The sequence below is a fragment of the Bactrocera latifrons genome, unplaced genomic scaffold (genome assembly GCF_001853355.1).
Source record: "Bactrocera latifrons isolate USDA-ARS-PBARC rearing strain unplaced genomic scaffold, ASM185335v1 scaffold_179, whole genome shotgun sequence".
In the NCBI taxonomy this organism is placed as follows: domain Eukaryota; kingdom Metazoa; phylum Arthropoda; class Insecta; order Diptera; family Tephritidae; genus Bactrocera; species Bactrocera latifrons.
In genome coordinates, this window is record NW_017535285.1 from 369,882 (window position 1) to 383,772 (window position 13,891).

Sequence of the window (13,891 nt, forward strand, 5' to 3'; positions counted from 1 at the left end):
AGTATTTAGAAAAAATATATATATATGACTTTTATTAATATGAACATATATGCGGCCAACTTAAATATTTCAAACAAATATAAATACATGCAAATGTTAAAGCCTGCCCACTTACTGCCACGATTTGTTGTCGGTTTGCATCTTCTTCTTGTATGCCAAACGCTCATTATTACTTTTTTCCAATTGATCGCGCAAAATTTGTATTTCATCCAGCGAGGTTACACATTTTTTCCGTTCAAATTCACTGCTAACTCGCGCTTGTATAAGATCATTTTGCTGTTGCAATATTAATTCTTGTAACTCCTCAACTGTGTTGGGCAAATTAATCTCTTGGCTCTCGATTTCTTCAGAAGATGCTAAATAACGACCGGAAAGAAAGTCGTTATCTGCCTGCAAGGTTTCCAGTTGTTTGTTGACGCGCTCGCGTTCGTCTCTGACCCGTTGCAGCTGTCTCATGACTTCTTCCTTAGTGTCGAGGAACTTTTGCTGCAACTCTAGCAATTGCTCTTCGTTTGATTTTACCTGCTCACGCAATTTTTGTACTTCTGTTTTGTGAGCTTCACGTCGCTCTTGCCATTGATCTTCCAAGTCTTTACGCAAAGCTGCTTCCTTTTGTAAGTCTTCACGGGAGGCTGCAATTGCTTTTTGCATAGCATTGATTGTATTTTGATCTTCAGCGCTTTTCGCCAGCGATTCTTGAAGTTGTTTTTCGAATTGCAAGCAGGCATCACAGGATATAGTGTTGATATCTATGGAAGTGGATTTGTTAATAGATATATCATCATTTCGCGTTCCATTTTCATGCGMTATAGCATTAGTTAATGCGCTGCTTTCTTGATTTCTTAATTTGTCATCTGTTTCACGTAGTTTTTCCTTCAATGCTTCCATTTCCTCTTGYAACTGCACCACAATTGAACGTAAAACTTCGGCATCTTCTTGCGCCTAAATTTATGTTATATAATATAATTTACATTTTTAGTTAACTGTGATTAAAACATCTACAATACTTACGTAGTCTTTTTTACCACTTTTAGACTTGCTATTTTCATCAATACTCTCCGGCTGACTAAAATTGTTTGCTATTACACTACCCGTCGAGTCGCCGCCCAGTTTTCTTAAAGTCTTTTTTACGTGACTTAGCATTTGTTGAGGTGCCAAACTAGTAGATTCTATAGGTTGTTGCTGTACATGATCGCGGAACTCACGATTTTCCTGCCAAAGCTTGTTATTTTCTTCTTTCATGCGCTCTAACTCAGCCTTTAAAATTGTCGACTCTTCAATTGTATCTAAATTAAGGAAAATTAATTTTAATATTTATTTTTATATTTAATAAATAATTCTAAAGCACCTTGCACCAGTTGCTGCAATGACGAAATTTCTTCCTGCGCCTTAAGCTCTTTTAAACGTAACTCATTTTCCGACTTTAAATCCGCGACCACGAATTGAGACTTCATCTCGTCCAGTTCCCGTTGCAATTTTTTACGATCCCCATGGCATTTATTGAGTTCCGTCTCCTTCTGTAAATAGAGTTCCTTCATTTTCGCTCTTTGTGCGTTAAATTCATTTTGTATTTTCCTTTTCTCCTCTTGTAGATTATCGACAAGCTGTTGCAAATTTTCTGAGGAGTCAACATTTAAAAACAATCAATATATACTTTTGCATGAAAGTACAGTTTAGTGAGATATTATATTATTACTGTCATTTCCTACTGTCGCCACATCCGTGGGATCAGGTGCACTAGTTTCCTTTCCTTCCATTTTAAAACGATCTTTGCATGATTTATTCAATTAATTTTTTCACTTTAAGCAATATTATAAATTTTCTTCTTCTTACTACTTTTTCATTCAGAATAGTAAAGTAGTGATACCAATATCACTAAAAATTCATGTTTGAGACTATTTGGTATCGCTATAGCAGTTTTGAGGAAGTAGCTGAGCCTTATTGTTGGTAAGCAGATGTAAGCTGCAAATAAACAAGATTTTATAAAAAAAAAATTTATTATCTATATTTTTAGAAAAATACTTTTTAATTGTTGGTTTTCTTCTTAAAACAATTAAAAATGTGTCCGTCAGTTTTATGGATAGTTTCATAAATGACACTTGGCAGCTCCCGCTACGTAACTCAATTCTTCTTTGTTTATTATTATTCTAGCCATTTGGATATTTTTCACATTTTGTTTTCTTCGTTTCTTTCCTTTTGCTTTATCACGCTGGACACATGCGTTTTACTGTCAATTCGTAATAAAATATTTTTCTTCAGATTGCTACTACATTTCCTCTATTTGAAAATATTAAGCCACAATGGTAAGAACATATCATATTTTTGGAGTTGAATTCATGTAATCATTCTTATCTCACAGGGTAAGAGCAAAAAAGCTTTCATCGATCGCAAAAATGCTGTGACCTTTCATTTGGTACACAGAAGTCAACATGACCCTCTTGTAGCCGATGATACTGCGCCTCAACGTGTGTTGGTGGAAGCGACTCCGCARAACCAAACTAAAACCGCAGACCCAGAAAATACTACTAAACGCCGTGAAGAACAACAGAAATTTGGTATATTTTTTGATGATGATTATGACTACCTACAACATTTGAAGAAGCCCGAGCAAGAAGTGGTGTGGGAGTATGTTGAAAACCCAAATCATGCACGCAAACGAATTGAAGAAGGCGCAATAACTACCGCTCCAAAATTGGCATTTCCAAGTTCAGTATTTGCTTCTGAATTTGAAGAGGATGAAGGTATGTTAAACAGAGCGGCCACCGTTTCTGGACCACGACCAGATTGGGACCCGGATGTAGTTGCTGCATTAGATGAAGATTTTGATTTTGATAATGAGGATAACTTGTTGGATGATGATTTTGTTGTGAAAGCAATGGCAGAAGGCGAAGATGATGATGAAGAAGGTGAATATGAGGATGATGATAATGAAGATGAATCATCCTCTAATATGGAGGAAGATGATGATCAAGATTTTGATTCTGACGATTTGAATGGAAGTGATGATGAGGAGGACGATCAAGAATTAATGGATCGACTTGGACCATTGTTGCGTGAACGTCGTTTTAACGATGAAGAAACTAAATCGCGATTCACAGAGTATTCTATGTCCTCAAGCGTTATTAGGCGCAACGAACAATTATCATTGTTAGATGATCGATTTGAGCATTTTTATGCTACATATGATGATCCCGAATTAGGAGATCTAGCCTGTGAAGAAATTGAAGGAGATTGGGATCAGAAGCATCGAGTTTTGATGCAATGCTACAGAGAACACAAACGCGGCAAAAGAGTGTTACCATACAAAAAGGAATGGGATCGTGAACGGGTTGAAAAATATCGTAACATTGTTGATGGTGAAGAAGATCCTAATGAGGAATTGGTTGAAGTAGAAATGAATGATGATAAACAGAAAAAATGGGATTGTGAATCTGTGCTCTCAACATATTCGAATATTTATAATCACCCGAAACTCATTGCAGAGCCCACACGCAGAAGTCGTCGGAGTAGTAAAGCTGAATCAAATGATGGCCCAAATAAAATTGAGATTGATCCGAAAACGGGAATGCCGTTAAACGTTTTGAGAAATGGCGATAATAATCAGCTTACTGAGAAAGCTTTAGCAAAACTTGAAAATGGTGCGATTTCGTCCRGCGGTGCAAAGTCACTGTGCAACAAGTCTTTAATATCTACCTTAAGTGTATTATCCCTTCGACCTAAAGATGAAACACCTGAAGAGAAGCGGGAACGCAAACGACTTTTAAAAGAATATCGGTTAGAACGACGGATCGAAAAGAAGGCAAACACGGAGGCCTTTAAAGAAGAAAAGAAGCGCCAAACTCACGTTAAAATCAATCAAAAATCTAATCAGCAAGGCAGTAAAATTGTGTAACTTATATATGTTAAATGCTATAAGCCGTTGTATTTAAATTTAATTTGTGTCAATAAATATGCAAATAATAGTTTATTAATATATATACTATATATAATCTCTTTTTATATTAATTCTGCAAGGTATTGAAATACTAATATCAGTTAATTTTATCCAAATTTTTTTTTGTCACCACAGTGGTTTTCCAAAATATTCTGAAATTCGAAATTCGGTACTTCTGTAAATGTATTATTTTTAATTTTCATTTTCACTCACAGTAATGCTGCAAAACGTACTATACGGGAAGTTTTTCGCAAAGGAACCCTGTCAAAAAGTATTGAGTCGAGAAGAACATGAACATAGAAAAGTCAGTTTCGCATCAATGAAGTTAAATTGTGCTCCAATTGTTAAAATTTCAGCATTTTAATTTTGAAAAATATTGAATATATAGTTTATATAAGAATTTATTGCATAATGTGCAGGTTTATACGTAATAATATTGTGCAGTTAATTGTAGATCGAAAGAAGTGAAAAGATATGCAAAAGCAGAAACTTACAATGCAATAACTATGCCATTGCATTGGTGTGAGAAAGAGATGGGTCGAATTGGCCAGTGATGCAAGTGYGGCCAATAAGTATAAGAAAAAAGGAGTTGGTTCTATGAGTGTCAGCTGGGTCTGTCAAAACGAATGAAAACAGGAAAATTTGCTTTTGTTTGTAGTTTGTCTTTAATTCTTCCGCTGTCTACTTTATGCAAATTTTATGAAAAACTGAATTAATGATCGTGAGAAGAAGAAAAGAAATCTAATTGTGACAAATTTAAAAGACTTTAGATTAAAGGAATCGTAGAAAAAATTAAAATAACCAGTAAATTTTTGACCGTATAAACATGAAAATATGTATGAAAAAAAATAGTTGCAAAGACATTCCAGCAATTGAAAAAAGAACAGTGAAGAGAGCGTTCTGATAAATAGGGGAAGTGATAGATAAAGAAACGCGAAAAAAGGAAAACCGATGAAAATGAATTGAATAGTAATGGGATACAAAGGAAAAACGAAATCAAAGAACGGGAACGAATAAACGACGCACGACTTTATCCATCCACCACTATACACGGGTAGGAAGAAAAGTGATGCGATAAATCTGAGATCTATAGAAGAAATGTGCTTCAGAGGCTATAGAAAAATTGCAGAAAAAACGAAACGCAACAATTTTGAATATAAACTCGAGTTAATCTCGATTCAAAGGAATTGTAAKCCTCATATTTGTGAACAAAAGTTGGCTTTTCAATGGTCAAAATGAGTCCACAGGTCAGGTAAGTCTGAATTTTAATTAATATATAAATGTATATTGCGTACCCGCATAATAGGGCTGATTTGTTGTGCATACATATGTACATATAAGCATTTTATTAAAATAACTATTCGTTAAACATGTACGATTAAACACCAGAATATCGCTCAGAAAAAAATATTGTAAACAGAAATTTGTACTTTTGCTTATTCTAAAGAAAGGTGATGAAAAGCAAAAGCCAAGCTTATTATTTTTGTAAATAAATAGTGCTAAACTAATATTACAGTGTTGAAGAATATGCGCATAACAAATAAAAAGTTTTTATTTCTCTCCTAACCAACATTTCTCAATGGGAAAATTACCGATTTAATCCATATGAACGAATTAAAAGAGATGGTTAGGGCGTTTATTATGTATGTATAGAGGTGAAATCGGTATTATAGTGCTCGAACGTATTTTCCTAATTTGTAAGATATCTTTCTTTACATAAATTTATTTTCTAAATAATCTCTGTCAATAAGTCTATGTATGTTTTGCCCCTGTCAGTAATTTTATGTCATCAGTGAATTTAACTAGAAATCAATCCCAAAAGTAGTGCTATGAAAATAATGAAATGACAAGAAGTAATACTGCTTTGTTATAATTGTGTAAACAATTACACATTTTATATTTGATTTATGGTTATAACGATATTTATACATACGTATATATTTTTAACTTCCTGTAATTCGAGAACGATTGTTTTATTATTATTTCTTCTAATATTTGTTTTTCTATTACTAATACTAGATCTCGTTGTACCGGAGAAATAATCGGATAAGCTCCTCATCCACCCATATTTGCTAAGAGTATGAGAACTACCTTATTGGGTACATCAATAACTTATCGCCCAACAACACCTCAACAATATAAAATCTCATTGAATATGGAATCGCATTTACCTTCTGTACGGCAGAAAATAAATGCTGATCCTATGGCAGAAAAAACGGAACACGTTAATCTACTAAGTGAGGAGGAGGAAAAGGATCCCCTAGCATTAGATACTGCTATCGAACAACAGAGCTCGCGAAGTAAGCTATCAAGTAGCGCAAAGCACAGCCACAGTTTACGGTACATTTTTTTATTATACATTTTATTTGCATTTCATATATGACTATATGCCACAATATATGAATATGATCTATATGTGTTTTTCCATCTCACACAGACGTCATGTTCCTCGTATCATTGTTAAACCCATACCACCAGAGAAAAAGGTTACAGTTACAGCGACAACAACGTTGAGCAGCAACGTTGCAACGTCCACAGCAACTGCAACTGCGAATACTGTGATTAATGCTACCGGTGGAAAGAACACAACACCTAGCCCTTCAAGTCGTGCCAGTAGTAGTCGACGTGCACAACAGCAAGCTAAAGCAGCAGCAGCGGCTGCTGCGGCCGCTGCGACTGCCACCGCTACAGGATCCGCAGCTATAATTACGCCCGTAACAGCCATTACACAAGCGTCCACTATGCGAGAGGTGTTAGCATCTATACCAGGGTTCAGTCTGAAACCTCGTAGACGGTCTTCCAAGAAAATCTCCACTGCTGCACAAATCGAGCAAACAAAGGATGGAAAAATTGACCTCGAAACACCCGACTCAATATTAGCTTCGACCAATTTGAGAGACTTACTCAATAAACAGACCTTTTCTATGCTGCCACCTTTATATCAGTATAACCTCATACAGTTGTTACCAAGCGTAGATCGCGAGGCTATCGAAATAGAACGCAAGAACAATGCCGATTCCACCGTAACCATGGAAGCTATAAAATTGGGACCATCCAGCTTAAACAATGAGTTCTTTTCACGTGCCTGCTTGGAGTGGCGTGAACGACTAGCGGAAGGTGAATTCACGCCCGAAAATCAAATGAAAATGAAAACCGAAGCCGAGAGAGAAAAAAATAAATTGGATCCCTGGAAACTGAAGCATTTTGAACCGATATGGGGTGAAAAATCCTACAATCGCGCCAGTAGTACTAGTAGCAATAGCAGCAATATAAGTTATAGTAGTGGAAAAAGCAGTGATAGTTATACTAATCTAATAGATGAGCGGCTAGAATTCAAATTGGAGAGTAAAGGTGGCCTGGTTGCCACAATTGTGAAGACATCTACGAAATCAGCAGCGGCAACAGCGTCAACAGTAACGTCGTTAGCGGCGACAACGTCAGCAACTTCTACAACGACAACAACAGTGACATCAGCAACAAGTGCTGACAGTACAGAGAACACAACATCATCATCTGTAGACATTAAAGAGGAAGGCGAAGAATTTATTGASGAATCGATTGCCAGCACGAATGTGAATTCAATAAAAAGTGAGCAGGAACTACAACTTGACGAGTTGAGACAGCAAGAACAAACAGGATCATCTACAACCGATTATGAAAAACAGACTGATATAAATTGCGATGTGGTGAGTGTACTGTTGGTTAAAAGAATTGCATTTTTTTTTATTAATTGTAAAATTTCTAATTATTTTATCTGTTTGAATTAATACAATAGGATAATATTGGCTGCACGGATTCATCGTCAACCTTTGATTTATTGCGTAGCGATTCTAGTGGCATACAAACCGAAACGCCCGTCGGAGAGTCTAAAATATCTTTAGCAATTGCTGCTTTGGAACATGAAAGACAGCTGATCGAGTGTGGGAGCAGCGGCAATATACGAAAACGTTCAGAGTCTGAAATAACGTATGAAAATCTTACACAAAGTAAGCAAATGAAAATGGAACACCAAACAAAACAGCAACTCCAGCAACAACCTGAATATGATATAACTGACGCAGCGACCAGTATAGAACAAGAAGTTAGTCATGCCATTAAAGACGAGCTTAAAGAGACACTTTCGCCATCCGTGTCATCAGCTACTTCCAGCTCACAGGAATTGAGTGGTAGTAATAGCTTGACCACCAGTTCATCCGCAACAAAAATGCCCACCAACGATAGTTTTTTGTATAACAGCAATTTCTACAACACAGAATTCGAGCAGCAAACCAATGCCGCGTTACTGCTTAAGGAAACATTGATGTCCACAGTCGGAAGTGAAAAGACTGCGRCTGGTAATAATATAACCGATATTAGCATAAAAGCGCCGAATTTCCTACAAAACCCAGAGACATCGTTTGCAGCAGCTATTACGTCTGTGGCAAATAGTACCTGTAACAGTATTGCAACACTTTTGTCGGGCACTTCAACGTTTGTGAATGTGAATGCGTTATTACCGGCAGTGTCACCAGCGCCRAGCCTTACCAGCGGTATAACATTGCAATCATTCCCAACGCAAGGCGGACAATTGCATGGGTGTTCAATAATTTCAATAGAAGATGGGGAGGACGATGATGAAGAGCTCATCGAACAAAAGTTCGCTGATGCACAAAATTATGTTTTAGAATCTGGCGAAGTTAGTACAGACAGCAGTGCAGGTAAGTAGTCATAATTGTTTTTTTTTTAATTCTTGATTTTAAAACTTAATATACGTCAATTAGTTTCCGCTATATTCCTAACTTTTATTTAATTACATTTCTGGTTGTGTGCAGCTAATTGTATAAATTATAATTTATAGGTACAAACAGTGCTTTACTTACGCCCGGTGATGTCGCTAATATAAAGGAGAAAAAATTCATTTTCTGTGATTCTGTTGATCAAGGTAATTATTTAAAATCTACCATACCCCCTGATCAACATTGACTCGGACTGACAAAAACACATTTTCATATATTTGAAAACAATTGTTCACTATTACCTTGAAAATAAGCTCTTTTAGAGCAAAGCAAGCATGATAATTCTTAATCCAATTGTCCCATACACTTGTTATAAGCCTCGTCAGGGCTAGTCTTTAGCGATTTTTTTTCGGTACGATTCTAACTTTTCCACATTTCATCCCCACAATTTTTACCCAAAATTATTTCCATTGGAAAAAGAAAATTTCAAACAAGCAAAAAAAAAATATTCAAGGCATAAACAAAGAGCTGCCACACACATACTAATTGACAACATAAAAAGGTTGTACCAATGTAGGATTTTTTTTTTATCGATATCGATCAGTCCGAAACATTTTTGATCAGACGTTATGTGATTAAATGTTCTGCTCTCTAACTTGAGCACTTATTATTCTTAAATCTTCACTACTGTTTGTTGTTATTGCATCTAGATATGATATTATATTAGTGTTTAGTATGGCATTAGTGTGTTAGCAAAGAAATTAAATATTGTTAACTTGACATGGTTACATCTTTACCGTCCATATAGCAGTTTTTACGTTAGTATTTGACGTTACCCTGTTTTATATTATCCGCCATAGGCACAACAACTCAAGCTTCTGACAATCTCTTTGAAAATAAGCAAGATATTGGCAGTTGTATTTCATCAGTAGCCACATCATCGGCCTCCTCGTCCTCTTCCTCCTCAATGACTTCAGCACCGACGACTAGTGGTGATGTGATGTATGCAGCAGCGGCGCAACTGCCACTTGCCGCTCCGCTAACACTCGAACAAAAGCAACAACAACAACAACAGCAAATCATACTGTCTTTGGCCGAGAAAAGTGGCGAGGATTTGTTCCATCACGTGCAACACGATTGGAACTTCGGCGGCATAAAATTACAACAGTCCGCAGATGCAACATCGAGCAGTTTTAACGGTGTGATACAAACGCATCAAGGCGTTATAAAAGTGAAAAATATGAATACGTTATCAGTGGAAGATGCACCTATGCCAAGCGTGGATGTAACTCAAGATGACGAAGTCGTCGAGTGTATGGCTGTTCATGGTGAAGAAGATACGATTGCAGCTCAAGCGGCAATAGTTAATTGTCGTGCTGTGGGTGTAATCGGGAAAGGTGTTGAACATGGCGAAGTTGATGGTGATATGCGGACGGAGGATGCGGAAGATGATGACGAAGTGGAAGAAGAGGATGAGGACGACGATGATGATGACGCTGATGATAATGATGCTGTACGTGATATAGTTGACGAATTGCAACAACAACATAGACAACTGCTTAAAGATCAGCAACAGCAGCAGCAGCAACAACAACAACAATTAGAGGAACAACAAGAATTGCGTGAACCTGAAAATCAAGAACATCGTGGCCATTTAACCTACGAACATTCCGACTATGAGGTAAGTAAAATATATAGCATGACCTTGCATGATTTTAATTGCAATTACCAACAATATTTTATTGTTACAGTTGGATTCGGATATGATTTGCGATGTTCGAATGTCAGCTAACGAAATGGAAGTCTCCAGCACTGTTATAACCAACAGCAATTCCGACGATAGCGTTAACGAATTGCATATGGGTGGTAGTGGCAACAGTCGGCTGGATGGTAATAGTGTTGGCAATGTGACCATACAATTAAGCGCTCACTCGCCGGCGACCATCGGTCATTTACACCAGCAGCAGCAACAGCAAGCGCAGCACCCGCAATCACAACAGCCAACAACAGAGAGACAAAACACGCCACAGCGGCAAATTCTTCTCGATACGAATGGACAAATTATAGGGAACTTCCTTGTACAACATCAACAACAGCAGCAGCAACAACACCTCGAACATCAACAGCAACTATTGCATCATGCCACGCAACAGTTTACGTTTCAGGCAGCACAGCCACAACAACAGCAGCAACAACAGCAAACACCAACTATAGCGCTAACGACACAGCAGCAGCAACAACAACATGCACAAAAATCGCATCATACCTTGTCGACAATACGAAAAGCGATCGAGTTGAGCACAAATGGCCAACACTATCTGTCACCGGGTGGTATAACGTCTCAACAGCATATCGGCCAACAATTAGTGCTGCAGCAACAAGCGCCACAGCAAAGACACTTTTTGACACAGCCCCAAGTTCCTACGGTGTCGGCAGCAACTAATTGCAATATGGTGACTGCTAGCCCGAATCAACATCAGCAGCAGCAGCAGCAACATCAAATACATGTGCAACAACAGTTGCAGCGCTTCCAGCACCAACAGCAGCAGCAACAACAACAACAACCACCTCCGCCTATGCCTGCCTTTCAATCATTAGCCGCACAAGCGCAGGCCAATCCAACAAAATATATTTCGAAGCCAATGAATCTTATAACAATGTCTCGTAGCACAAATGCGGCAACGGTTGCCGGTGCAAATGCAAGCATCGCCTCTGTAGCCATACCGCCTGGGTCAGCTGTCAGTACGTATCCGCCTTTTAGCAGCGCCATCGCGAACTCAGCACGCAACACAGCGGAACTGATTGTAAACTCTACGCCCAATATTAGTAATGTCAGCACATCGAATGTCGGCGTTGCAAATACAAATGCCATAAAAGGCCTAACATCTGCTGGCATACCAACCACAATTGCACAGCAACGACCAGCGAGTAAATTACCAACCGGCGGTAAAGGTCGTAAAACCGTAAATAAACTGCCACCAGGAGCGGTCAATTTAGAACGCAGCTATCAAATTTGTCAAGCCGTTATACAAAACAGTCCAAATCGTGAGAACTTAAAAGCCCAATTACGACCGCCATCAGCTATATTAAATCAGCATCAACAACAACCGCAGCAACAACAACAGCAACAGTTGGCACAGAGTAATATAGCAACGACAATGACGCTACAGGGCACTGTACCAGCATCATCGGTGGCTGCGTCAACGGCCGCTATATCGGTGGCCACCTCGTCTCCAGCTGCAACCTGCGGTTCGTCATCCCAAAATTTTATCAAACAAGATGACCTAACAAGCATTCCTGCAAATATAATGGGCGTTGGGCGTCCTGGCGTATATAAGGTATTTCTACCATCTGATTAAAAATGACTCGGCCTGACTAAAAAATAGTTATTTTCGCTCATTTCAATGCAATCTTTTCCGCCTTAAAAATAGGCTYCTTTGGCAATAGAAGCATGAAAAGGTTCAACTATTTTTCTTACACTGTTGGCCATAGCACCAAAGAACAAACAATTTCTTGAACTAAATCAAAAACCATCTCGTAAGGCTACGATCCTCGTASCGTTGGATTTATCAAAAGCCTTTGACCTCAAGTAATCTTTCCGACTATTCCCGCTTGTTCCCTGCCAGGAGCTTAACACTCGGGCTCSCACTAAATCCACAGCGATCATATGCACAAACTGGATCTTAAGGTCACATTGCTTCTGAAAATTTCAGCTGTCAATAACCCTGAGATTCTAGGCGTTATATTCCACAGCCTGTGCTCCTTCACCTCTCATACGACCGTGAAAACTGCCAAAGTACAGAGCAGCAACAAAATCATTAAATCGCTTAATCCGTCAATCTAGAGTGACCCTTGCGCAACTTTGTTCTGTATACTTTAGCAAAACTTCGACATATCCAGAACCCTCCCCAACATACTAAATATAAATCCAGTGTGCAATGAGTTCCTGCATGACACTAACCATCTCTTTGCATGCTCAGCGAACCACCGTCATTTAACAGCCTTTGCTCTCTGGTCCGACCCCTCAAAACTGCACGTTTCCTTGGCCTACCGTTAGGTGACTTCGATGACAACCAATCCCAACTTTCCCATCCAAGCGGGGATTACAACAACAATAAACAATTGTGTTAATTTATTTTACTTATCAACCACTTTTTTTCTTATTAACTATTTTTCTCTTTTTAACTTTTTTTTCTTACTAACTTTCTTTATATTATTAAATGCAGGTAATTGGGCCACGTATGGGATTTCCACGTAAAAAGTATGTTCAAAGAAAACCTTCGCCCACCCTTATAAGGCATCTTTTCACACCACAAACGGCYAACGCGCTACACACCAACGTAACGGCAAATCCACGCTTGCAACAACAATTAACAGCAGCAGCTGCCGTGCAACAACAACAGCAGCCACATGATTTACATCAAAATAGTAATGGCGGTGGACAATATGTGTTGGTGCATCGAGCGAATGTCGGAGCAGCGGATAATCAGGCACCAAGAGCATCTAGCGCACCTCCTGTACCACAAACAACACAGGTTCGTTAGTGTGCAGAAATTTCTTTAATTGCCCCACMTATGCATATATTTAAAGTAGATACCTTATTGTTTCTTATAGAGTCAACTGCACAATATGAATGGAATACCGATAACAGGACGCGGGCGTCCTGCCTCCGTCGATATTGACGCTTCAAATGCAATGCTTGACCACAATCTGCACAATCAATTGCATCATCATCAACAACAAATAAATGCTATCAAAACAACTGCAGCGACTGGTATAATGCGACGAAATTTCACGGCAGGTATGTACATACATAAATAAATACGTACTTAGTACATAAAGACCAGTATATAAAATATATTTCTTATTTTTACATAAATATTTATTCATGTGCTAACAAGATTGCATCAGACACAAAAATTAAACCAAAAACATTAAAACTAAAAATACATAAAGAAAAGTATTCACCATGTCTAGCCAGTGCTTAGGTAATTCTCCCGCCTCGATGTGATGTGMTTTAAATGTCATGAGGTGAGCTAACGGTTAGCTGGCTCTATAAAAGAAAAGTTGGCACGGTGCCTGTCGCGCCGTGAAGTGATGCGATATAACAGTCATAATGTAATCTCGCTTGAAGCTGGCTGTTAGCTGGCTCTATAAATGATAAGCTGGCAAGGTGATTTCGCGCCGTGAAGTGATGCGATTTAACAGTCATAATGTAATCTCGCGGGAAGCTGGCTGTTAG

The 13,891-nt window shown here is 38.3% G+C and overlaps 3 protein-coding genes across 6 annotated transcripts in view; 2 read left to right on the forward strand and 1 right to left on the reverse strand.

The window, feature by feature from the left end:
• LOC108967149 (rab GTPase-binding effector protein 1) overlaps positions 1 to 1,845 on the reverse strand; it is a gene marked incomplete in the record, with an annotated part of 3,434 nt that extends 1,589 nt beyond the window's left edge. Inside the window, 4 exon segments of the mRNA XM_018930403.1 lie at positions 116 to 942; positions 1,012 to 1,286; positions 1,349 to 1,618; positions 1,697 to 1,845. Coding sequence (XP_018785948.1) covers positions 116 to 942; positions 1,012 to 1,286; positions 1,349 to 1,618; positions 1,697 to 1,757 — 1,433 coding nt within the window.
• A 341-nt stretch (positions 1,846 to 2,186) lies between these two features.
• Positions 2,187 to 3,984, forward strand: LOC108967151 (protein LTV1 homolog). The gene is made up of 2 exons (XM_018930411.1): positions 2,187 to 2,303; positions 2,360 to 3,984. Exons 1-2 carry the CDS (start codon positions 2,301 to 2,303, stop codon positions 3,890 to 3,892), a joined length of 1,536 nt encoding a protein of 511 aa, XP_018785956.1. The 5' UTR covers positions 2,187 to 2,300; the 3' UTR covers positions 3,893 to 3,984.
• Positions 3,985 to 4,231: 247 nt separating this feature from the next.
• Positions 4,232 to 13,891, forward strand: part of LOC108967164 (polycomb protein Asx) — a 12,657-nt gene continuing 2,997 nt past the window's right edge. Inside the window, exons 1-10 of one of the 4 annotated variants that reach the window (XM_018930436.1) lie at positions 4,232 to 4,546; positions 4,795 to 5,186; positions 5,954 to 6,274; positions 6,372 to 7,620; positions 7,710 to 8,631; positions 8,772 to 8,855; positions 9,510 to 10,330; positions 10,401 to 11,987; positions 12,876 to 13,184; positions 13,264 to 13,450. In XM_018930436.1, the coding sequence (XP_018785981.1) occupies positions 6,015 to 6,274; positions 6,372 to 7,620; positions 7,710 to 8,631; positions 8,772 to 8,855; positions 9,510 to 10,330; positions 10,401 to 11,987; positions 12,876 to 13,184; positions 13,264 to 13,450 (5,419 nt within the window). In that variant the 5' untranslated portion in view covers positions 4,232 to 4,546; positions 4,795 to 5,186; positions 5,954 to 6,014. Of the gene's footprint in view, positions 5,187 to 5,953; positions 6,275 to 6,371; positions 7,621 to 7,709; positions 8,632 to 8,771; positions 8,856 to 9,509; positions 10,331 to 10,400; positions 11,988 to 12,875; positions 13,185 to 13,242; positions 13,451 to 13,891 lie in introns of those variants that run through there. The other 3 variants (XM_018930435.1, XM_018930437.1, XM_018930438.1) reach the window with 3 other exon arrangements.